This window comes from Ranitomeya variabilis, chromosome 2 (assembly GCF_051348905.1).
Source record: "Ranitomeya variabilis isolate aRanVar5 chromosome 2, aRanVar5.hap1, whole genome shotgun sequence".
Classification (NCBI taxonomy): domain Eukaryota; kingdom Metazoa; phylum Chordata; class Amphibia; order Anura; family Dendrobatidae; genus Ranitomeya; species Ranitomeya variabilis.
The window spans coordinates 634,180,720-634,204,042 of NC_135233.1; the positions used below are offsets into that span (position 1 = coordinate 634,180,720).

The following is a 23,323-nucleotide window of genomic DNA, read 5'->3' on the forward strand; positions in this document are numbered from 1 at the left end:
CTTAAAAAAAAATTGAATACAGTCTGATAGGTCAGGCTGAGGCCTGCCTGGTGTTTGGGTTTGAAAAATCGTAGATTTGCAGGCATACTGATCACATATTATTTCACTAGTAATAAAGACATTTGTGTTGAGCATTTGAAATAGTGCAGTAGTCCATTTAAAATGGTTAAGGCAAGGGGCAAGGGATGGGGAAGTGGATGTGATGCTGATGGTGCATCCAGAGGATGAGGCTGTAGGCAAGGTGAAAGTGGGCAACAACAAAGACCCACGTCTTCTCGTTCGACCTTCCTGTCCCAGTTTCTGGGGGACCCGCAGCACACCACTATTGAAGCCAGAGCAGTGTGAAACAGTTCTTGGTTGGATAGCGGATAATGCTTCCAGTCACTTAGCCACCACCACCTTGTCTTCCACACGGTCAAGTCTGAGTAGCTGTGAGTGTGGCCATGCCGAATGCCTTGAGACAACTGATCCAACACGTGGACACTCTGAAGAGCTGTTCAGTTTTTCATTTCAAGATTCAGAAATCTCTGCCGGTCAACTTGAAGTGGGGAAAGATGAGATCGCATATAGAGCTGCCCAAAGCTTTGACCAGCCCCAGTCACACGAAGGCGATGGTGAGAAAGTGTCAGAAGAGGTGGACAATGATGAGACACAATTGCCAGAAAGTCAGGAGGAGGAGGAGGGTATGGATGTGGAAGATGAGGTGGTGGATGACATAGTGACTGACCCAACTTGGCAGGAGGACATGCATAGCGAGGACAGCAGCACAAATGGGGAAGGAGGCATATCCCCCAACAGGCAGGAAGAAGCAGTGTGGTGGCCACAGACAGAAGGCGTGCATCTGTTCCCCATAACACCAACATGAGTGAAGTTGCCATTCCACCTGTGAGATCTTCCCAAGTCTGGCTATTTTTTAAAGACTCTGCCGATAACATCAAACAGGCCATTTGCAGCACCTGCCATGCCGCATCAGCAGGGGTAGCAAAACAACCAGCCTGACCACCACCACCAGCATGATTAGGCACATGCAAGCAAAGCACCTGACTTTGTGGGACGAACCCCAGGCTCCAGGACCACTGCCTGCTGGTCACACCACTGCTTCTTCCACTGTTTTGAGTAGAAGCCAATCTCCAGTACACTGTGCATGTGAAGATGCCTCTAGCCCTGCACCTGTTGTGGCCAACAGTCAAGCAGCACCATCAGCAAGCACGTCCACATCCTTGTCCCAGCACAGTGTTCAGTTGTCTATAACCCAGTCTTTGGAACGCCAGCAGAAGTACCCAACCAACGCCCCACAAGCCACAGTCCTCAATTCTAATATTTCTCTTCTGCTTGGACTAGAAATGCTGCCTTTAAGGCTTGTTGAGACGGAAGCTTTCCGCAACCTGATGGTGGCGGCCATCCCAAGGTACTCTGTCCCCAGTTGCCACTATTTCTCCTGATGTGCCGTACTGGCACTACACCAGCATGTGTCCCACAACATTACCCGTGCCCTCAACAATGCTGTTACCGGGAAATTCCACCTAACCACGGACACGTGGACAAGTGCTTGTGGGCAGGGACGGTACATCTCAGTGACGGCACACTGGGTTAACATAGTGGAAGCCAGGACCCAGTTGGACCTTGGGATGGAACACATCCTCCCCACGCCGAGGATTGCTGGCCCTGCGTCAATCAGGGTTGCCCCCACAGTCTACAGCTCCTTCACCTCCTCCTCATCCTCCATGTCTGAAATCAACACATCAGTCAGAAGCTGAAAGCACTGCAGCACTGCCTCAGCCAAGCGGCAACAGGCTGTGCTGAAGCTAATCTGCATAGGTGACAAACCGCACAATGCAGAAGAGTTGTGGACAGCGCTGAAAGAGCAGTCAGATGTTTGGATGACACCGCTGAACCTACAGTCAGGCATGGTCATGTGTGACAATGGCGTTAACCTGGTTGCGGCTCTGAGGCAGGGTGAACTCACACACGTACCTTGCTTGGCCCATGTGCTTAACCTCGTGGTTCAACATTTTCTGAAAAGCTACCCGGAGCTGCCGGATCTGCTAGTAAAAGTACGCCGTCTGTCTGCCCATTTCAGAAAGTCAGCTACAGCTTCAGCCGCCCTTGCCGTGCTTCAGCAGCGGTTTCAGCTTCCAGCTCACCGACTGTTGTGTGATGTCTCCACACACTGGAACTCTACGCTGCATATGTTGGAAAGGATTTGTGAGCAGAAGAGGGCCATAGTTGATTACCAACATCAACAAGGCTGTCGAATTTCAGGTCAGACTCCACACATAAGACCTCAGGAGTGGATATGGATGTCAGACATATGTAACATCCTCCCAAACTTTGAGGACTGCACCAAGATGGTGAGCGGTGATGATGCCATAATTAGCATCACCATCCCACTTCTCAGGATTCTGAAAAACTCTCTGCTCACAATCAAAGAGGATGCATTGCAGGCAGAGCATGAGGACATGGAGCAAGGAAACATACAGGAGGATTACACTCAGCCCAGCCTCATGTCTACTCAACGTGGATTGGTATGCAATGAGGAGGAGGAGGAAGAACAGGAGCTACTTTCATGCGCTATAGACGGTACTACAAACACATCTGTATTAGCTTCTGTTCAGCGGGGATGGCCTGAGAACAGGGAAGAGGAGGATGAGGAGGAGAACACAGCATGGTTAGTCGTCTTGTTGGTGAGGACACGAAAGTCTTGCCTGTTAGCAGTCTGGCACGCATGGCTGACTTTATGTTGTGCTGCATTTCACGTGGCCTTCGGATTATCAAAATTTTGGGTGAAACTCAATTACTGGTTGGTGACACTTCTAGACCCATGCTACAAGGAGAACTTTAAATCTCTTCTGCCTGAGGTAGAGAGGTGTACTAAAATGTTGCAGTGCCACAAGGCCCTTGTAGCAGAATTACTTAGAAAATTCCCATGTGAGAACGCTGGCAGTAGACGTCAGTTTGTTGTACAACTAAGGACTCCAAGCGAGAGTGATAGAAGCACAATCCAGCTCAGGCAGGGGAACAATGGCCAAGTTCTGGGACAGTTTTCTCAGACCCTCCCATCGTGTCGGCACAGAGGCATGGGGTGCTGTCACAAGAAGTGCAATGTTTGGGAAGATGGTGAGGGAGTACCTTGCAGATCGTACAAACGTCCTCCTTGATTCCTCTGTGCCTTTTAATTATTGGGTATCCAAGCTGGATATGTGGCATGAACTGGCTCTCTACGCTTCGGAGGTCTTGGCCTGCCCTGCTGCTAGCGTTCTGTCAGAGAGGGTTTTTAGTGCCGCTGGTGGAATTATAATAGATAAGCCCATCCGCCTGTCAATTGAAAATGCTGACAGGCTGACTCTAATCAAAATGAACAAGGCCTGGATTGGGAAAGACTTCTGTACACCACCAAGTGAAACCAGTGAAACATGACCTCAAATACATTCTCTCTTTTGGGGAGGTGTTTTCTCATGCACCTCTTAACAACCACACATGGGTATACGCTTCAAGATTTGATCTGTTTGTTTTTATCCTCCTCCTTATCCTCATCCACCTCATCCAGAACCACCGTATCACCAGGGTGAACGTGCTCTGTACGGTGCATGTTGGCCAAGGGGCCTGTGATGGCACTCTTTGATTTAAAAAAAAAAAAGGATTTTAAATTGGGGAATTGGGTATGACATTACATTGGGCCTACTTCTTAACTCTGTCTCCTGCAATCTGTCCTGTATCTGCCAGAAGATCACCAGGGTGAACGTGGTCTGTACCGTGCATTTTGGCCAAGGGTGCTGTGATGGCACTCTTTTATTTTTTTAAAAAAAGGACAACACATTGGGGAATATGGCATGGCATTCCATTGGGCTGACTTCTTACAGTTGTGGCCAAAAGTATTGACACCCTTGCAATTCTGTCAGATAATACTTTCTTCCTGAAAATGATTGCAATCACAAATTCTTTGGTATTATTTTCTTCATTTAATTTGTCTTAAATGAAAAAACACAAAAGAGAATGAAGCAAAAAGCAAAACATTGATCATTTCACACAAAACTCCAAAAATGGGCCAGACAAAAGTATTGGCACCCTCAGCCTAATACTTGGTTGCACAAGCTTTACCCAAAATAACTGCGATCAACCGCTTCCTGTAACCATTAATGAGTTTCTTACAATGCTCTTCTGGAATTTTAGACCATTCTTCTTTGGCAAACTGCTCCAGGTCCCTGATATTTGAAGGGTTCCTTCTCCAAACTGCCATTTTTAGATCTCTCCACAGGTGTTCTATGGGATTCAGGTCTGGACTCATTGCTGGCTACCTTAGAAGTCTCCAGTGCTTTCTCTCAAACCATTTTATAGTGCTTTTTGAAGTGTGTTTTGGGTCATTGCCCTGCTGGAAGACCCATGACCTCTGAGGGAGACCCAGCTTTCTCACACTGGGCCCTACATTATACTGCAAAATTTGTTGGTAGTCTTCAGACTTCATAATGCCATGCACACGGTCAAGCAGTCCAGTGCCAGAGGCAGCAAAGCAACCCCAAAACATCAGGGAACCTCCGCCATGTTTGACTGTAGGGACCGTGTTCTTTTCTTTGAATGCCTCTTTTTTTCTCCTGTAAACTCTATGTCGATGCCTTTGCCCAAAAAGCTCTACTTTTGTCTCATCTGACCAGAGAACATTCTTCCAAAATGTTTTAGGCTTTTTCACGTAAGTTTTGGCAAACTCCAGCCTGGCTTTTTTATGTCTCGGGGTAAGAAGTGGGGTCTTCCTGGGTCTCCTACCATACAGTCCCTTTTCATTCAGACGCCGACGGATAGTACGGGTTGACACTGTTGTACCCTCGGACTGCAGGGCAGCTTGAACTTGTTTAGATGTTTGTGCAGATGTTGGATAAAGAACCTCGACTATCTTGCATTGAAATCTCTTGTCAATTTTTCTTTTCCATCCACATCTAGGGAGGTTAGCCACAGTGCCATGGGCTTTAAACTTCTTGATGACACTGCACACGGTAGACACAGGAACATTGAGGTCTTTGGAGATGGACTTGTAGCCTTGAGATTGCTCATGCTTCCTCACAATTTGGTTTCTCAAGTCCTCAGACAGTTCTTTGGTCTTCTTTCTTTTCTCCATGCTCAATGTGGTACACACAAGGGCACAGGACAGAGGTGGAGTCAACTTTAATGCATGTCAACTGGCTGCAAGTGTGATTTAGTTATTGCCAACACTTGTTAGGTGCCACAGGTAAGTTACAGGTGCTGTTAATTACACAAATTAGAGAAGCATCACATGATTTTTCGAACAGTGCCAATACTTTTGTCCACCCCCTTTTTTATGTTTGGTGTGGAATTGTATCCAATTTGGCTTTAGAACAATTCTTTTTGTGTTTTTTGATTTAAGACAAATTAAATGAAGATAATAACAAAGAATTTGTGTTTGCAATCATTTTCAGGAAGAAACTGAGTATTATCTGACAGAATTGCAGGGGTGTCAATACTTTTGGCCACAACTGTAACTCAGTCTCCTGCAATCTGTCCTGTACCTGCCAGTAGATCACCAGGGTGAACGTGCTCTGTATAGTGCATGTTGACCAAGGGGCCTGTGATGGCACTCTTTGATTTAAAAAAAAAAGGACTGTAAATTGGGGAATTGGGTATGACATAACATTGGGCCTACTTCTTAACTCCGTCTCCTGCAATCTGTCCTGTACCTGCCAGTAGATCACCAGGGTGAACGAGCTCTGTACGGTGCATGTTGGCCAAGGGGCCTGTGATGGCACTCTTTTATTTTTTTAAAAATGGACCCCAGATTGGGGAATTGGGCATGACATTCCATTGTGCCGACTTCTTAACTCGTTCTCCTGCAATCTAAAATGTACCTGCCACTAGATCACCAGGGTGAACGTGCTCAGAACTGGTATAGGCCGTTGAAGTTTGGGCTAGGGGCATGCGATGGCACTAGTGTATTTTTAAAAAAGGTACCCCCATTGGGGAATTGTTTGGCAGATCATGCACTGCATTAAAAGTCTCTGAGACCCACACGACTACATTGGCCCTAATTCTTAACTCTGTCTCCTGCAATGTCTCTTCCTTATCTCCGACGACATGACCACGGTGCACGTGCTCAGTACCGTTATAGGCCGGTGATTTTTGGGCATGGGGGCTGTGAAGGCACTATTTTGTAAAAACAGGACCCCACATTGGGGAATTGGGCATTACATTACATTGGGCCTACTTCTTAAGTCTGTCTTCTGCATTGTGTCCTTTAACTGCCACTAGATGACCAGGGTGCACGTGCTCAGTACTGTTATAGGCCAGTGAATTTTGGGCAACTGGGCTGTGATGGCACTATATTTTTAAGTCCAAAAAGGACAACATATTGGGGAATTGGGCATGACATTTCTTTGAGACTACTTCTTAACTCGGTCTACTGCAATCTGTCCTGTACCTGCCAGTAGATCACCAGGGTGATTGTGGTCTGTACGGGGCATTTAGGTCTAGGGGGCTAAGATGGCACTATTTTAATCAGTCCAAAAAGGACCCCACATTGGGGAATTGGGCATGGCATTCCATTGGGCCTACTTCTTAACTCTGTCTCCTGCAATGTTATAGGCCAGTGAAGTTTGGACAAGGGGGGCTGTGTAGCACTAGTCTATTTTTACAAAAGGTACCCCCCATTGGACAAGATAAAGATCCCTAATTCACATCAGGACTACAAGATACCAGGTACTTTCAGCTGCATCACATCTAATGTGGTGTCCCTAATTATTTGTACTAAATGTCCAACTGGGGGTCTGTATGAAGGCGAGACATTGCAAAAACTGAGAACAAGGATGAACTCTCATCACCACACAATAACAGAAAAAAGAATAGATCTACCTGTGGTAATACATTTTTGTCTCCCTGATCACAGCACAATGGACATGAGATTACTTGTATTAAAGAGTAATTTCAAATCTCAGAGAGACAGAAGGATCTGGGAATATAAGCTGATGACGACCTTTGACACACTCAGTGCAGGAATGAATGTGTTGCATGGATTTATGTCTTTTTACATGAATTAAGGAATTTGCTCCTCAGACCGTGTGGGGGCATCTGTTATGACCTGGTGGTTTAGGAGCAACATAGGACGTGCTCTGGAGGAGGTGGTACCTGTACTGACCGCAATTCCTGAGCTTAACACACACACTAGAAGTAGCCGTGGGATGTTCCTGTCACTCCCTAGACACCTCGTCACAGCCGGAGGATTAACTACCCCTAAAGATAGAAACAGGAAAGCTATCTTGCCTCAGAGAAAATCCCCAAAGGTTAGAGAGCCCCCCACAAATATTGACACTGAGTGGAGAGGGAAATGACATACACAGAATGAAACCAGGATGTAGCAAAGGAGGCCAATCTCGCTAGATAGATAGAACAGGACAGAATACTGTGCGGTCAGTATTAAAAACTAGAAAAATCCACCAGAGTTTACAAAAATCTCCACACCTGACTAAAGGTGTGGAGGGTAAATCTGCTTCCCAGAGCTTCCAGCTTAACTGAAATAATCCATACTGACAAGCTGGACTAGAAAAAACATAGAAAGTGCAGAACGATTAAGTCCACAAAAAGTGGACTGCAAATGAACTAGGCTAGGACTTATCTTTGCTGAACTGGTCAGAATATCAGGGAAATCCAAGCAGAGATGTGAATCCAACCAGGAACCATTGACAACTGGCACAGGCTGAAAGATAGAGCCAGGTTAAATAGCCAAGCCAGAAAGACAATCAGTGGAAATAACTGCTGACAGCTAATTCCAAGGAGCAGCAGTACCACTTAAAACCACCGGAGGGAGCCCAAGAGCAGAACTCACAAAAGTGCCACTTACAACCACCGGAGGGAGCCCAAGAGCGGAATTCACAACAGTACCCCCCCTTGAGGAGGGGACACCGAACCCACACCAGAGCCTCCCGGCCGATCAGGGCGAGCCAAGTGAAAAGCACAAACCTAATCGGCGGCGTGAACATCGGAGGCAACAACCCAAGAATTATCCTCCTGGCCATAACCCTTCCCCTTGACAAGATACTGAAGCATCCGCCTCGAAAAACGAGAATCCAAAATTTTCTCAACCACATATTCCAACTCCCCCTCAACCAACACCGGGGCAGGAGGATCAACCGAGGGAACAACGGGCACCACATATCTCCGCAACAAGGATCTATGGAAAACATTATGGATGGCAAAAGAGGCTGGAAGGGCCAAACGAAAAGACACCGGATTGATAGTCTCAGAAATCTTATAAGGACCAATAAACCGAGGCTTGAATTTAGGGGAAGAAACCTTCATAGGAACATGACGAGAAGATAACCAGACTAAATCCCCCACCTGAAGCCGGGGACCAACACACTGACGGCGGTTAGCAAAACGTTGAGCCTTTTCCTGAGACAACGTCAAATTGTCCACCACATGAGTCCAAATCTGCTGCAACCTGTCCACCACAGAATCCACACCAGGACAATCAGAAGGCTCAACCTGCCCCGAAGAAAAACGAGGATGAAAACCAAAATTACAAAAGAAAGGCGAAACCAAAGTAGCCGAACTAGCCTGATTATTAAGGGTAAACTCGGCCAATGGCAAGAAAGCCACCCAATCATCCTGATAAGCAGACACAAAGCATCTCAAATAGGTTTCCAAGGTCTGATTAGTTCGCTCAGTTTGGCCATTTGTCTGAGGATGAAACGCCGAAGAAAAAGACAAATCAATGCCCATCCTAGCACAAAAGGCCCGCCAAAACCTAGAAACAAACTGGGAACCTCTGTCAGACACAATATTCTCCGGAATGCCATGCAAACGAACCACATGCTGAAAAAACAATGGAACCAAATCAGAGGAGGAAGGCAATTTAGGCAAAGGTACCAAATGGACCATTTTAGAGAACCGGTCACAAACCACCCAGATAACAGACATCTTCTGGGAAACAGGAAGATCCGAAATAAAATCCATGGAAATGTGCGTCCAGGGTCTCTCAGGGACCGGCAAAGGCAAAAGCAACCCACTAGCGCGGGAACAGCAAGGCTTGGCCCGGGCACAAGTCCCACAGGACTGCACAAAAGAACGCACATCCCGCGACAAGGAAGGCCACCAAAAGGACCTAGCAACCAAATCTCTGGTACCAAAAATCCCAGGATGACCAGCCAACACTGAACAATGAACCTCAGAAATTACCTTACTAGTCCATCTATCAGGAACAAACAGCTTCCCCACTGGACAGCGGTCAGGTTTATCAGCCTGAAATTCCTGAAGTACCCGCCGTAAATCAGGGGAGATGGCAGAAAGAATCACCCCTTCTTTAAGAATGCCAACCGGCTCAAGAACTCCAGGAGAATCAGGCAAAAAACTCCTAGAGAGGGCATCAGCCTTAACATTCTTAGATCCCGGAAGATACGAGACCACAAAATCAAAACAGGAGAAAAACAGGGACCATCGAGCCTGTCTAGGGTTCAGCCGCTTGGCCGACTTGAGGTAAATCAGATTCTTATGATCGGTCAAGACCACAACGCGGTGCTTGGCTCCCTCAAGCCAATGTCGCCACCCCTCAAATGCCCACTTCATAGCCAACAACTCCCGATTGCCAACGTCATAATTGCGCTCCGCAGGCGAAAACTTTCTGGAAAAAAAAGCACACGGTTTCATCAAAGAACCATCAGAATTCCTCTGAGACAAAACGGCCCCTGCCCCAATCTCAGAAGTGTCAACCTCAACCTGAAAAGGAAGAGAAACATCCGGCTGACGCAACACAGGGGCAGAAGTAAATCAGCGTTTAAGCTCCTGAAAGGCCTCTATAGCCGCAGAGGACCAATTCGTCACATCAGCACCTTTCTTCGTAAAATCGGTCAGGGGTTTAACCACACTGGAAAAGTTGGCAATGAAACGGCGATAAAAATTAGCAAAGCCCAAAAATTTCTGAAGGCTCTTCACCGATGTGGGTTGAATCCAGTCATGAATGGCTTGGACCTTAACAGGATCCATTTCTATAGACGAGGGAGAAAAAATAAAACCCAAAAAAGAGACGTTCTGAACTCCAAATAGGCACTTAGACCCCTTCACAAATAAAGCATTATCACGAAGGATCTGGAATACCATCCTGACCTGCTTCACATGAGACTCCCAATCATCGGAAAAAATCAAAATATCATCCAAATATACAATCATGAATTTATCAAGATAATTGCAGAAAATATCATGCATGAAGGACTGAAATACAGAAGGATCATTAGAAAGCCCGAAAGGCATCACAAGGTATTCAAAATGGCCTTCGGGCGTATTAAATGCAGTTTTCCATTCGTCACCCTGTTTAATACGAACAAGATTATATGCCCCTCGAAGGTCAATCTTAGTAAACCAACTAGCCCCCTTAATCTGAGCAAACAAGTCAGAAAGCAAAGGTAAAGGGTATTGGAATTTGACCGTGATCTTATTCAAGAGGCGATAATCAATACAGGGTCTCAAGGAGCCATCCTTCTTGGCAACAAAAAAGAATCCCGCTCCCAATGGTGACGAAGACGGCCGAATATGCCCCTTCTCCAAAGACTCCTTGACATAACTCCGCATGGCGGCATGCTCTGGCACAGACAAATTGAAAAGTCGGCCCTTAGGGAACTTACAGCCAGGAATCAAGTTAATAGCACAATCACAGTCCCTATGTGGAGGAAGGGAACTGGACTTGGGCTCATCAAATACATCCTGGAAATCCGACAAAAACTCAGGGACTTCAGAAGAGGGGGAAGAGGAAATTGACATCAAAGGAATGTCACTATGTACCCCTTGACAACCCCAACTAGTCACAGACATAGATTTCCAATCCAGCACCGGATTATGTTCCTGTAACCATGGAAAACCCAGTACAACAACATCATGCAAGTTATGCAACACCAGAAAACGGCAATCTTCCTGATGTGCTGGAGCCATGCACATGGTCAGCTGAGTCCAATACTGAGGTTTATTCTTGGCCAATGGTGTAGCATCAATGCCCCTCAAAGGAATAGGACTCTGCAAAGGCTGCAAGGAAAAACCACAGCGCCTGGCGAATTCCAAGTCCATCAAGTTCAGGGCAGCGCCTGAATCCACAAATGCCATGACAGAAAAGGACGATAATGAGCAAATCAGGGTCACAGATAAGAGAAATTTAGGCTGTACAGTACTGATGGTAACAGACCTAGCTACCCTCTTAGTATGCTTAGGGCAATCAGAAATAATATGAGCAGAATCACCACAGTAAAAACACAGCCTATTCTGACGTCTGAATCTCTGCCGTTCTGCTCTAGTCAAAATCCTATCACATTGCATAGGCTCAGGACTGCGCTCAGAGGACACTGCCATATGGTGCACAACTTTGCGCTCGCGCAGGCGCCGATCAATCTGAATGGCTGGAGACATAGATTCCCTCAAACCAGCAGGAGTGGGGAACCCCACCATAACATCTTTAAGGGCTTCAGAAAGACCCTTTCTGAAAATTGCTGCCAGAGCATCCTCATTCCATTTAGTGAGCACAGACCATTTTCTAAATTTCTGGCAGTATAATTCTGCTGCTTCCTGACCCTGACATAGGGCCAACAAGATTTTTTCTGCATGATCCACAGAATTAGGTTCGTCATACCATAATCCGAGCGCTAGAAAAAATGCGTCTACATTAAGCAATGCCGGATCCCCTGATTCAAGGGAGAATGCCCAGTCCTGAGGGTCACCACGCAGCAGAGAGATGACAATTTTAACCTGCTGAATGGGATCACCAGAGGAACGGGGTTTCAAAGCAAAAAACAATTTGCAGTTATTTTTAAAGTTCAAAAACTTGGATCTATCCCCAAAAAACACATCAGGAGTAGGAATTTTAGGCTCTAAAGCCTGAGTCTGGGCAACATAATCTTGGATACTCTGTACTCTTGCAGCAAGTTGATCCACACGAGAAAACAAACCCTGAATATCCATGCCAGCGCCAAAATCCTGAACCACCCAGAGATTAAGAGGAAAAAAAGACCAAACAGACTGCAGAAAAAAAAATGGCTCAGAATTTTTTTTTCCTTCTTTTGAGATGCATTTAATTCATTTGTGGCCAGTTGTACTGTTATGACCTGGTGGTTTAGGAGCAACATGGGACGTGCTCTGGAGGAGGTGGTACCTGTACTGACCGCAATTCCTGAGCTTAACACACACACTAGAAGTAGCCGTGGGATGTTCCTGTCACTCCCTAGACACCTCGTCACAGCCGGAGGATTAACTACCCCTAAAGATAGAAACAGGAAAGCTATCTTGCCTCAGAGAAAATCCCCAAAGGTTAGAGAGCCCCCCACAAATATTGACTGTGAGTGGAGAGGGAAATTACATATGCAGAATGAAACCAGGATGTAGCAAAGGAGGCCAATCTCGCTAGATAGATAGAACAGGACAGAATACTGTGCGGTCAGTATTAAAAACTAGAAAAATCCACCACAGAGTTTACAAAAATCTCCACACCTGACTAAAGGTGTGGAGGGTAAATCTGCTTCCCAGAGCTTCCAGCTTAACTGAAATAATCCATACTGACAAGCTGGACTAGAAAAAACATAGAAAGTGCAGAACGATTAAGTCCACAAAAAGTGGACTGCAAATGAACTAGGCTAGGACTTATCTTTGCTGAACTGGTCAGAATATCAGGGAAATCCAAGCAGAGATGTGAATCCAACCAGGAACCATTGACAACTGGCACAGGCTGAAAGATAGAGCCAGGTTAAATAGCCGAGCCAGAAAGACAATCAGTGGAAATAGCTGCTGACAGCTAATTCCAAGGAGCAGCAGTACCACTTAAAACCACCGGAGGGAGCCCAAGAGCGGAATTCACAACAGGCATCATAACAGAACCAGACCCCAGTCAGAGGACAATAAAGCATTCACACTCCTTATTTTTGAACTGTTCCAATATTTATGGACAAAACTGTTTATCACTTTCGCATAATGGTAGTTCTGCTTCACGTCACCTGTCTTTTCTATGACATTTTTTCTAGCCTGTATTGTGCATATATACAGTTATATGAAAAAGTTTGGGCACCCCTATTAATCTTAATGTTTTATAAAAATTGTTTTTTTTTTGCAACGGCTATTTCAGTTTCATATATCTAATAACTGTTGGACACAGTAATGTTTCTGCCTTGAAATTACGTTTATTATACTAACAGAAAATATGCAATCTGCATTCAAACAAAATTTGACAGGTGCATAAGTATGGGCACCTCACCAGAAAAGTGACATTAATATTTAGTAGATCCTCCTTTTGCAAAAATAACAGCCTCTAGTCGCTTTCTGTAGCTTTTAATGAGTTCCTGGATCCTGGATGAAGGTATTTTTGACCATTCCTCTTTACAAAACAATTCCAGTTCAGTTAAGTTTGATGGTCGCCGAGCATGGACAGCCCTCTTCAAATGATCCCACAGATGTTCAATGATATTCAGGTCTGGGGACTGGGATGGCCATTCCAGAACAGTGTAATTGTTCCTCTGCATGAATGCCTGAGTAGATTTGGAGCAGTGTTTTGGATCATTGTCTTGCTGAAAGATGCATCTCCTGCATAACTTCAACTTTGTCACTGATTCATGAACATTATTGTCAAGAATCTGCTGATACTGAGAGGAAGCCATGCGTTCCTCAACTTTAACAAGATTCCCGGTGCCAGCATTGGCCACACAGCCCCAAAGCATGATGGAACCTCCACCAAATTTTACTGTGGGTAGCAAGTGTTTTTCTTGGAATGCTGTGTTTTCTTGCCGCCATGCATAACGCCTTTTTGTATGACCAAACAACTCAATCTTGGTTTCATCAGTCCACAGGACCTTCTTCCAAAAAGAAGTTGGCTTCTCCAAATGTGCTTTTGCATACCTCAGCAGACTCTGTTTGTGGCGTGCTTGCAGAAATGGCTTCTTTCGCATCCCTCTCCCATACAGCTTCTCCTTGTGCAAAGTGCGTTGTATAGTTGACCGATGCACAGTGACACCATTTGCAGCAAGTTGATGCTGCAGCTCTCTGGAGGTGGTCTGAGGATTGACTGATCTCACCATTCTTCTTCTCTTTCTTTCTGATGTTTTTCTTGGCCTGCCACTTCTGGCCTTAACAAGAACTGTACCTGTGTTCTTCCATTTCCTTACTATGTTCCTCACAGTGGAAATTGACAGGTTAAATCTCTTAGACAGCTTTTTGTATCCTTCTCCTGAACAACTATGTTGAATAATCTTTGTTTTCAGATCATTTGACAGTTGTTTTGAGGAGCCCATGATGCCACTCTTCAGAGGAGATTCAAACAGGAGAACAACTTGCAAGTGGCCACTTTAAGTAGCTTTTCTCATGATTGCATACACCTGGCTATAAAGTTCAAAGCTCAATGAGGTTACAAAACAAAAAAAGTGCTTTAGTAAGTCAGTAAAAAGTAGGTAGGAGTATTTAAAACAAGAAAATGATAAGGGTGCCCATACTTATGCACCTGTCAAATTTTGTTTGAATGCAGACTGCACATTTTCTGTTAGTACAATAAACCTAATTTCAAGGCAGAAACATTACTGTGTCCAACAGTTATTAGATATATGAAACTGAAATAGCTGTTGCAAAAAAAAACAACAATTTTTATAAAACATTAAGATTAATAGGGGTGCCCAAACTTTTTCATATAACTGTATGTGAATCTTCATAATTTGCATTAGTCTATGCCTGATGAAGGGACCGGAGTAGTCTCGAAAGCTTGCAATTTGTTGCCATCTTTTCAGTTAGCCATTAAAAGGTATCAACCACTGAGGACTCTCAATTCTAAATATTTTTCTGTGCGTATAAATTGTAATTTATCTTCATAGAGGTCTTACTGTAGCAGAACTGCAATTGCTTGTTCATCCTCCTACAGCCATATAGAACCACGGTGAAATTCTGTGTGTTGGCAGCGACTATTAGAGAATGCTTACTGCATGTTTGGTTACAGTATAATGTATGACTAAAGAGAATCTATCAGCAGGATTTCACACATCAAACTATTTATATTCTTCTGCAGTTCATCCAAAAACCTCTGTCACTCCCCATAATTCACTAACTGCTACTTTGCCTGAAGTAATACAGCAATGAAGATGTCAGTGAAACAGGAAGAGGCAGCAATAGGTGCAGAATGGAGTCGGAGTGAATGAGGCTTCAGATCTACACTCACATTTATATATCAACTAGATGGTGGCCCGATTCTAATGCATCGGGTATTCTAGAATATGTATGTAACTTATTTATGAAGATTTGAGAATAATGCAAAGAACACACAGGGTTCGGCCGGCCGGGTGCGACCAATTAGCGAAGCGTGGTTCAAATCCCGTGGCAATTCGCGGCCGGACTGCACCTGTCACTGATTGTTCGTGGCTGGCCACGTAGTATATAGCACAGCTACATAGTATATAGCACAGCCACGTAGTATATAGCACAGCCACGTAGTATATAGCACAGGCCACGTAGTATATAACACAGGCCACGTAGTATAGAGCACAGCCCACGTAGTATATAGCACAGACCATGCAGTATATAACACAGGCCACGTAGTATATAACACAGCCATGTAGTATATAGCACACCCACGTAGTATATAGCACAGATCACGCAGTATGTAAGACAGGCCACCCAGTATATAACACAGCCACATAGTATAGAGCATAGCCACGTAGTATATAGCACAGCCCATGTAGTATATACCACAGGCCACATTGTATATAACACAGCCACGTAGTATATAACACAGCCACATAGTATATAGCACAGCCACATAGTATATTGCACAGCCATGTAGGATATAGCACAGCCCACATAGTATATAGCACAGCGAGGCAGTATATAACACCGCCCACGCAGTATATAACACAGCCCACGCAGTATATAACACAGCCCATGTAGTGTATAGCAATGTGGGCACCATATCCCTGTTAAAAAAAGAATTAAAATAAAAATTAGTTATATACTCACCTTCCGGCAGCCCTCGGATCCAGCCCAGACCTTTAGCGATGCTCGTTGCAATGCTCCGTTCCCAGTAATGCCTTGCGGCAATAACCTGTGATCATGTAGCGGTCTCGCAAGACCGCTACATCATCACGGTCATTGCCGCAATGCATTCTTGGGACCCTGAGCATCGCGAGGAGCGGGAAAGGATGGTGCGGATGACAGAGGGTGAGGATATAATGATTTTTTATTATTATTATTTTTAACATTGGCATAGGCAGCATCAATAGTAAAAAGTGAAGCGCTGTTTAAATCCCGCCCCAATATCGCTGATTGGTCGCGGCCTTCTGGCAGAGACTGGCACATTCTGGCTGCAGGTTGGCATGGGATTTGAACCATGCTTCACTGATTGGTCTTGCACTGTGTTTAAATCCCGTGCCAATGTCGCTGATTGGTTGTGGCCCACCAGGCACAACCAATCAGCGAAGCGTGGTTCAAATCGCTGATTGGTTACGCCCAGCCGGCCACGACCGATTAGTGATGCGAGAGACGCTCCGTTCCCAGTAATGCCTTGCGGCAATAACCCGTGCTGATGTAGCAGTCTCGCGAGACCGCTACGTGATCTGGGGTCATTGTCGCAATGCATTCTTGGGACCAGAGCATCGCGAGGAGTGGGAAAGGCTGGTGCGGATGCCAGAAGGTGAGAATATAATGGATTTTTTTGTTTTATTATTTTTAACATATATATTTACTATTGATGCTGCGTAGGCAGCATCAATAGTAAAAAGTAAAGCGGTGTTTAAATCCCGCCCCAATATCGCAGATTGGTCGCAGCCGGCCGGGCGCAACCAATCAGCGACGTGGGATTTCCATTACAGACGGAAGTTACAGACAAACAGACGGAAGTGGACCTTAGGCAATTATATATATACTAGATGGTAGCCCGATTCTAACGCATCAGGTATTCTAGAATATGTATGTAGTTTATTTATGAAGATTTTAGAATAATACATTGAATACACAGGATTCGGCCAACCGCGACCAATTAGCGAAGCGTGGTTCAAATCCAGTGCCAATTCGCGGCCGGACTGCGCCTGTCGCTGATTGTTCGCGGCCGGCCACGTAGTATATAGCACGGCCACGTAGTATATAACAGCCCACGTAGTAAATAGCACAGCCACGTAGTACATAGCACAGCCACGTAGTATATTGCACAGCCACATACTATATAGCACAGCCCACGGAGTATATAGCACAGCCACATAGTACATAACACAGCCCACATAGCATACAACACAGCCATGTAGTATATGACAGCCCACGTAGCATATAACACAGCTCACATAGTATATAACAGCCCACGCATGTAGTATATATCACAGCCCACGTAGTATATAGCACAGCCACGTAGTATATTGCACAGACACGTAGAATATTGCACAGCCACGTAGTATATAGCACAGCCACGTAGTATATAGCACAGCCCACGTAGTATATAGCACAGCCCATGTAGTAAATTGCACAGCCCACATAGTATATAGCACAGCCACGTAGTATATTGCACAGCCCACATAGTATATAGCACAGCCCATGTAGTATATTGCACAGCCCATGTAGTATATTGCACAGCCACATAGTATGTTGCACAGCCCCGCCACATAGTATATTGCACAGCCCACGTAGTATATTGCACAGCCCACTTAGTATATTGCACAGCCCACGTAGTATATAGCAATGTGGGCATCATATCCCTGTTAAAAAAAAGAATTAAAATAAAAAATAGTTATATACTCACCTTCCGTTGGCCCCCGGATCCAGGCGAAGCGTTTACCGATGCTCCTCGCGTGCTCCCGTCCCAAGGCTACGTCATCATCTTGCAAGATCGCAATGCATGGAGCGGTCACTTGGCGTCGCCAGGAGCGGTAAAGGCCTGTTCTGGATCCGAGGGGCCAACGGACGGTGAGTATATAACTATATTTTATTTTTGTAATTATTTTTAACATTAGATCTTTTTACTATTGATGCTGCCTATGTAAAAAGTTGGTCACACAGGGTTAATAGCAGCGTTAACAGAGTGCGTTACACCGCAGCATAACGCGGTCCATTAACGCTGCCATTAACCCTGTGTGAGCGCTGACTGGAGTGGAGTAGGGAGCGGGCACTGACTGCGGGGAGTAAGGAGCGGCCATTTTGCCGCCGGACTGTGCCCGTCGCTGATTGGTCGTAGCTGTTTTGCCGCGACCAATCAGCGACTTGGGATTTCCATTACAGACAGACAGACAGAAAGACAGACAGACAGAAAGACGGAAGTGACCCTTAGACAATTATATAGTAGATAGATTCAAACATTGATTTCTCAGTAACGGAAAAAGGGACTTCCCATTTAAAGGTATTGCTGAACTTGTCTTTGGAAGACCTACATGCACACATAATTAGTTTGGAAGTGAAATCCTGCTGACAGTTTCCATTTAAAAAGAAACAAATGCTCTTCTGATTTTAGTAGATCCATAATAGATTAGAATGCAAAAATTGGTTATATTAACACTAAGATTTATATTGATTTTTTTAAATTTTTTTAGTGCAAAGAACATGACTTGGCGATGATTAACCAACTCCTTGAAAGTGGTGAAATCACTAGAGAAAAATACAAAGAATGGAAAGATAGCAACATAATGTTGTTTCAAGACCTATACACACCACCTTGTCTTCAAGTCTGTGCTAACAATGCAACTCAAGAAACTACATGGAGTTGAACATTACTCTCAAGGATTACCCCTGTTCATATTAAAAAAAAAAAGTTGTAGGAATTTGCCCTCTTTTCAAAGATTTCTTGAACATCCAAATGAATGAATGAAGGCAGCAAAGGGACGTTCATTCTCTGCATACCCTATGTATGGAAATATTTCATGTTTTTACTGTCTGTTGCTTCACAGGCTAAAACCTCCAGTAAATAGTCTCAAAAAAACACAACCAGATATGGCATTTTCTCATTTCATTTGAGTGTCATGTCCATTTTCTGTACTACAATAAATGACTTACCGTAAATATTTCTGGGAAAAGTGAAAAGTTTTATCTAAATGGAGAGCATGTTGAAATTCAAGAGGAAACATGGTTTTCTGACACTTCATCTTAAGTCAAGACAAACAAAAGCGAATAATATTTGAGTGTCCCACACTTATTGTGATGTTTAATGTATCATTAAGCAGTCAGTCCCCCAACACTACCATTTACCTGCAACTATTGAGCATGGCAATGCATAAATTGTATCTTTCAATGCTTCTTTTGTCAAATTTCATGAATAAAATATTTTATTCAAAGTTATAAAACTTTTAAAGCAAGAACTGTCACCATTGTCAACGCAGTGTAAAAAGTCTAAAGTGACACTTCATCTTAAGTTACAGGCTATACGAAAACCCAGAGCTGAATTTACAACTCTGCTGGTTGTCATTGGAAACCGTTAACAATCTTTTCACAAGACACATGACAAACAATATAGGTACAGTGGGTACGGAAAGTATTCAGACCCCTTTAAATTTTTTACTCTTTGTTTCATTGCAGCCATTTGGAAAATTCAAAAAAGTTCATTCTTTTTTCTCATTAATGTACACTCTGCACCCCATCTTCACTGAAAAAAAACAGAAATGTAGAAATGCTTGCAAGTTTATTAAAAAAGAAAAACTGAAATATCACATGGTCATAAGTATTCAGACCCTTTGCTCAGACACTCATATTTAAGTCACATGCTGTCCATTTCATTGTGATCCTCCTTGAGATGGTTCTACTCCTTCATTGGAGTCCAGCTGTGTTTAATTAAACTGATAGGACTTGATTTGGAAAGGCACACACCAGTCTATATAAGACCTCACAGCTCACAGTGCATGTCAGACCAAATGAGAATCGTGAGGTCAAAGGAACTGGCCAAGGAGCTCAGAGACAGAATTGTGGCAAGGCACCGATCTGGTCAAGGTTACAAAAGAATTTCTGCAGTACTCAAGGTTCCTAGGAGCACAGTGGCCTCCATAATCCTTAAATGGAAGAAGTTTGGGTCGATCAGAAGTCTTCCTAGGCCTGGCCATCCTGCCAAGCTGAGCAATCGTGAGAGAAGAGCATTGGTGAGAGAGGTAAAGAAGAACCCCACGATCACTGTGGCTGAGCTCCAGAGATGCAGTAGGGAGAAGGGAGAAAGTTCCACAAAGTCAACTATCACTGCAGCCCTCCACCAGACAGGTCTTTATGGCAGAGTGGCCAGACGGAAACCTCTCCTCAGTGCAAGACATATGAAAGCCCGCATAAAGTTTGCTAAAAAAAACACATAAAGGACTCCCAGACTATGAGAAATAAGATTCTCTGGTCTGATGAGATGAAGAGAGACCTTATTAGCAATAATTCTAAGCAGTATGAATGAAGAAAACCAGGCACTGCTCATCACCTGCCCAATACAATCCCAACAGTGAAATATGGTGGTGACAGCATCATGCTATGTGTGTGTGTGTGGGGGGTTTTGGCTGCAGCAACAGGACGACTGGTTGCCATTGAAGAAAACATGAATGCGGCCAAGTACAGAGATACCCTGGATGAAAACCTTTTCCAGAGTGCTCTGGACCTCAGACTTGGCTGAAGGTTCACATTCCAACAAGACAATGACCCTAAGCACATAGCTAAAATAACAAAGGAGTGGCTTCAGAACAACTCTGTGGCCATTCTTGACAGTCCCAGTCAGAGCCCTGACATAAACCCAATTGAGCATCTCTCTAGAGCCCTGAAAATGGCTGTCCACCAACGTTCACCATCCAACCTGATGGAACTGGAGAGGATCTGCATGGAAGGATGGCAGAGGATACCCAAATCCAGGTGTGAAAAACTTGTTGCATCATTCCCAAGCAGATTCATGGCTGTAGTAGCTCAAAAGGGTGCTTCTACTCAATACTGAGCAAAGGGTCTGAATACTTATGACCATGTGATATTTCAGATTTTCTTTTTTAATAAATTTGCAAATATTTCTACATTTCTGGGGGTTGTTTCAGTAAAGATGGGGTGCAGAGTGTACATTAATGAGAAAAAATGAACTTTTTTGAATTGACCAAATGGCTGCAATGAAACAAAGAGTGAAAAATTTAAAGGGGTCTGAATGCTTTCCGTACCCACTGTAAGTGCTTATAATGTAGCGTGGCAGTGTTTTCTTGCAGATCAGGTAATGGCTCATTGCCAGGCTAAAGATGATACAGGTGCTTCTAACAAAATTAGAATATCATCAGAAAGTTGATTTATTTCAGTTCTTCAATACAAAAAGTCAAACTCATATATAGAGTCATTACAAACAGAGTGATTTATTTCAAGTGTTTATTTCTGTTTATGTTGATGATTATGGCTTACAGCCAATGAAAACCCGAAAGTCATTATCTCAGTAAATTAGAATAATTATCAAAACACCTGAAAGGATTCCTAAGTGTTTAAAAAGGTCCCTTAGGGTGTGTGCACACGTTGTGGATTTACTGCAGATCTGCAGCGTTTTTTTCCGCGCAGAAACGCTGCAGATCCGCAAAGTGATTTACAGTACAAAGTAAATCAATAGGACAAAATGTGCACTGAATCCGCAGTAAATCCACAGGAAAATCGCACAAATTCCGCAAGGAAAACACATCAAATCTGCACCTGTGATTTCTGCCAGGAGATGCAGATTTTGTGCAGAAAATTCTGCACCAAAATGTGTAACGCATGCACATACCCTTAGTCTGTTTCAGTAGACTCCACAATCATGGGGAAGAATGCTGACTTGACAGATGTCCAGAGGACAGTCACTCAGGCTAGGTTCACATTAGCGTTTCTGTGCTCAGCGTATCATCGGCATGCGCGAATGCATGCCAAAACGCATGCAAAAGCATGCTTACGCCTGCGCATCATCTTGCGCACGACGAAAACAAAAAAGCTGCATGTGCATGCTTTTAAATGCATTTTTTATGCGCATGGTGGAGGCGGTGACATAATTTTCTGGACATGTGCAGTCTAAAGTACGCATGCATATCGAACGCATGCGTACGCATGTCCTTGCGTACTAATTCGTTCCCATAGACAGTAATGCTTTTTTTTTATGCAATCATCTGCAATCGCAATATTTGACACCTCAAAAAATGCAACATGTTGTGTTGCCGACACCGCCGCACACACAGCGAAAGGATGCATCGGCATGCAAAAGCATGTCTCTGCGTACACCATGTTAAAGATATGTACGCATGATGCATGCAGATGTATGCAAATCATACGCTGCGCACAGAAATGCTAAAGTGAACCCAACCTGACATATGCTACAAGGAGGGTAAGCCACAAAAGGTCATTGCTAAAGAAGCTGGCTGTTCGCAGTATCCAAGCATATTAATGGAAAGTTGAGTGGAAGGAAAAAGTGTGGTAGAAAAAGGTGCACAATCAACCGGGATAACCGCAGGCTTGAAGGGATTGTTAAGAAATGGCCATTCAAAAATTTGAAGGAGATTCACAAGGAGTGGACTGCTGCTAGAGTCATTGCTTCAAGAGTCACCACACACAGAAGTATCCAGGACATGGGCTACAAGTGTCGCATTTCTTGTGTCAAGCCACTTATGACCAATACACAATGCCAGAAACGTCTTACCAGGGTCAAGGAGAAAAAGAACTGGATTATTGCTCTGTGGTCCATGGTGTTGTTTCAGATTAAAGTAAATTTTGCATTTCATGTGGAAATCAAGGTCCCAGAGTCTGGAGGAAGAGTGGAGAGGCACACAATCCAAGCTGCTTGAGGTCTAGTGTGAAGTTTCCCAATCAGTGATGGTTTTGAGAGCCATGTCATCTGCTAGTGTAGGTCCACTGTGTTTTATCAAGACCAAAGTCAACGCAGCCGCTTACCAGGAAATTTTAGAGCACTTCATACTTCCCTCTGTCGACAAGCTTTTTGGAGATGGAAATTTCATTCTCCAGCAGGACTTGGCACCTGTCCACCCTGCCAAAAGTACCAATACCTGGTTTAAAAACAACAGTATCACTGTGCTTGATTGGCCAGCAAACTCGCCTCACCTTAACCCCATAGAGAATCTATGGGGTATTGTCAAGAGGAAGATGACAGACACCAGGCCCAACAATGCTGACGAGCTGAAGGCTGCTATCAAAGCAACCTGGGCTTCCATAACACCTCAGCAGTGCCACAGGCTGATTGCCGCATTGATGCAGTAATTGATGCAAAAGGAGCCCCAACCAAGTATTGAGTGCATTTACTGAACATACAATTCAGTAGGCCAACATTTCGGACTTTAAAATCATTTTTCAAGCTGGTGTTATAAAGTATTCTAATTTACTGAGATAATGACTTTTGGGTTTTCATTTGCTGTAAGTCATAATCATCAAAATTAACAGAAGGAAACACTTGATATAG

At 44.2% G+C, this 23,323-nt stretch overlaps 1 protein-coding gene across 3 annotated transcripts in view; it reads left to right on the forward strand.

The window, feature by feature from the left end:
- Positions 1-18,812, forward strand: part of IPCEF1 (interaction protein for cytohesin exchange factors 1) — a 359,460-nt gene extending 340,648 nt beyond the window's left edge. For all 3 annotated transcript variants that reach the window (XM_077289086.1, XM_077289085.1, XM_077289084.1), the window contains one exon: positions 18,504-18,812. In XM_077289086.1, coding sequence (XP_077145201.1) covers positions 18,504-18,677 — 174 coding nt within the window. In that variant the 3' untranslated portion in view covers positions 18,678-18,812. The remainder of the gene's footprint in view (positions 1-18,503) is intronic.
- Positions 18,813-23,323: the final 4,511 nt, after the last annotated feature.